Genomic DNA, 2,277 nt, shown 5'->3' with positions numbered 1-2,277 from the left:
ATATATATATATTTTCATATCTATGTCCTGCTCTCCTCCTCCAACTTTTCCCAGACAGTCTTCCATGTCACCCTTCAACTTCATGCCCTCTTTTTTTTTAACCCACTGAGTCCAGTTAGTACTGCCAACATGTGCATGGGCGTAGGGTCATCCACTACCAGAGCCACTTCCCTAAAGAAAATGGACTCTCTGTCCCTAAACAGCCTTTAGCTGCCAATAGCTCCTTAACTAGGGGTGGGGCTTGCTGAGACCCTCCCTCTTGATGGGGATCTTGCTGGTGCATGGTGGTGTAGGCCTTTAATCCCTGCACTCTGGAGGCAGAGGCAGGCAGATCTCTGTAAGATTGAGGCCAGTCTGGTCTACAAAGTGAGTTCCAGGCCAGCTGAGACCCTGTCTCAAAAAGACAAAAAAAAAAAAAAAAAAATTTAATTCTGAAATGAGAGATTGAGAAATGGTGACCCATTTGAAGCAAGCTTATGAATGATCATTTGTGGGTTATATAGTTTGGTCTGCATTGTTATAAATTAATTCTATGAGAAAGTAAGTGGGTTGGAAGAAGGACAGAAAATCTATTTATATAGACTTTATTTTTAGAGGCATGGTAGTTTTTTATAGTTCCTTCACATTCTGGCTAATTGGAGGAACCTAACAATCATTAGACCTAGTTTCCCTGTTAATTCACTGAATCTTTTCTATAGTACAACCTCATTACATGGCAGTTGAATTATTTCCAAAGCAAAGCCTACTTATTCTCTGAAGTATTTCTCTTTCCATAAGCTATATCTTTGTGAGTTCTTTGATACTGGCTTTTTATTTTTATTTATTCTTTTGGTCTTTTTGAGACAGGGTCTCCCTGTAGCCCCAGCTGTCCTGGAACTCACTATGTAGACCAGGCTGGCCTTGAACTCACAGAGATCCGCTTGCCTCTGCCTCCCAAGTGCTGGGATTAAAGGCGTGCGCCACCACGCCCAGCCTTTTTATTTTTTAAAATTATATGTTAAAATATTGTTTCTTGGGGCTGGAGAGATGGCTCAGTATTTAAGAGCACATACTGCTTTTGCCAAGTTCAGTTTCCAGCACCCACATTAGGTGCCTTACAACCACCTGTAACTCCAGTTCCAGGGATCCAACATCTTCTTCTGGTCTCCATGGTCACCTGCACACACATGGTGCACATACATATACTCAAGTACACACATATGTATGTAAAATAAATAAGTTTCAGAAAACATTGTTTCTCTAATTTGTTAGACTATCAGATACAAATTTGTCTTTGTTGCATATTTTTTGTTGTATGAGCATCAGTTATTGATTGAGTATACTACGAATTGAGTAATAATAAATCCCTGACATCTGGGACAGTCCTGTTTGTGGCTGATGTCACAGTGTAATTATTAATATCTTAATTAGTTAAGCCATTAAACTTAATTATAACTAGATGATATGAGATGTCCAATTATGCCTTGAATATTGATAATGGAATGGTCCTTTCTTTTATTTTCAGGTATTTTAACAGTAGTGATAACAATTTACAGTATTGGGGATTGGATTATCCACCTCTTACAGCCTACCATAGTCTCTTATGTGCCTATGTGTAAGTTTTTCTTCTTTAATATAACTATTTCTGCCCTTGGTAGACACTGTAAGGATCAGTGTGATCTGGCTTTATTAAAGAGAAGAGAGATTGCCTATAGCTTCTATTGTATTATTTGCTACAAATGAGTTTAATAAATGCTGTCAGAATTTGAACACTTTTATAATTTTTGTGGAGGACAGTCTAGAAAGAAGTATAAAAATTTATTTGGAGTAGAGATGACACCAGTTATGTACAGGTTACTGAGAACTGCATCTGTGGGTTTCCATGGGAAAGGCTCTTTTTCTGCAGTGGCCCAAATAAATGAAAAATATAGGTCTAAACGGTCTCCTGACTAATCTGTCAAGTTAGAAATGAATTTTGGCAGTGTTTCACTTAGGATTTAAGAGTCAGGATTGGCATGTCTCCTGAAGAAATGAAAAGTAGCGTATAGATGAGGTCTTGACTCTGCTCTGCCCTATAGAACCAGTTCATCTCAGACTTGATGTGTCAGCAGAAATCTAAGAACTTCTTCACAATAGCTCTCGAGCTTATTTTTCATGTTTTATTATTTCAGCTTTTAACAGTTTCCTATTTTGCAAAATAAGCTTTCATATATTGAAAATAACTTCCTAATAGCTGGGCATGCTGGCACACACCTTTAATCCCAGCACTCAGGAGGCAGAGGCAGGTGGATCTCTTTG

At 38.3% G+C, this 2,277-nt stretch overlaps 1 protein-coding gene across 4 annotated transcripts in view; it reads left to right on the top strand.

Annotated features, from left to right (window-relative positions):
• Alg6 (ALG6 alpha-1,3-glucosyltransferase) overlaps positions 1-2,277 on the top strand; it is a 75,558-nt gene that overhangs the window by 34,609 nt on the left and 38,672 nt on the right. For all 4 annotated transcript variants that reach the window (XM_029562512.1, XM_029562513.1, XM_029562511.1 and 1 more), the window contains one exon: positions 1,505-1,594. In XM_029562512.1, coding sequence (XP_029418372.1) covers positions 1,505-1,594 — 90 coding nt within the window. The remainder of the gene's footprint in view (positions 1-1,504; positions 1,595-2,277) is intronic.

Source organism: Nannospalax galili, unplaced genomic scaffold, assembly GCF_000622305.1.
Source record: "Nannospalax galili isolate Female #2095 unplaced genomic scaffold, S.galili_v1.0 scaffold553, whole genome shotgun sequence".
Taxonomy (NCBI): domain Eukaryota; kingdom Metazoa; phylum Chordata; class Mammalia; order Rodentia; family Spalacidae; genus Nannospalax; species Nannospalax galili.
The sequence above is the reverse complement of the archived record's forward strand: the minus strand, read 5'-3'. Positions and strand labels throughout refer to the sequence as shown.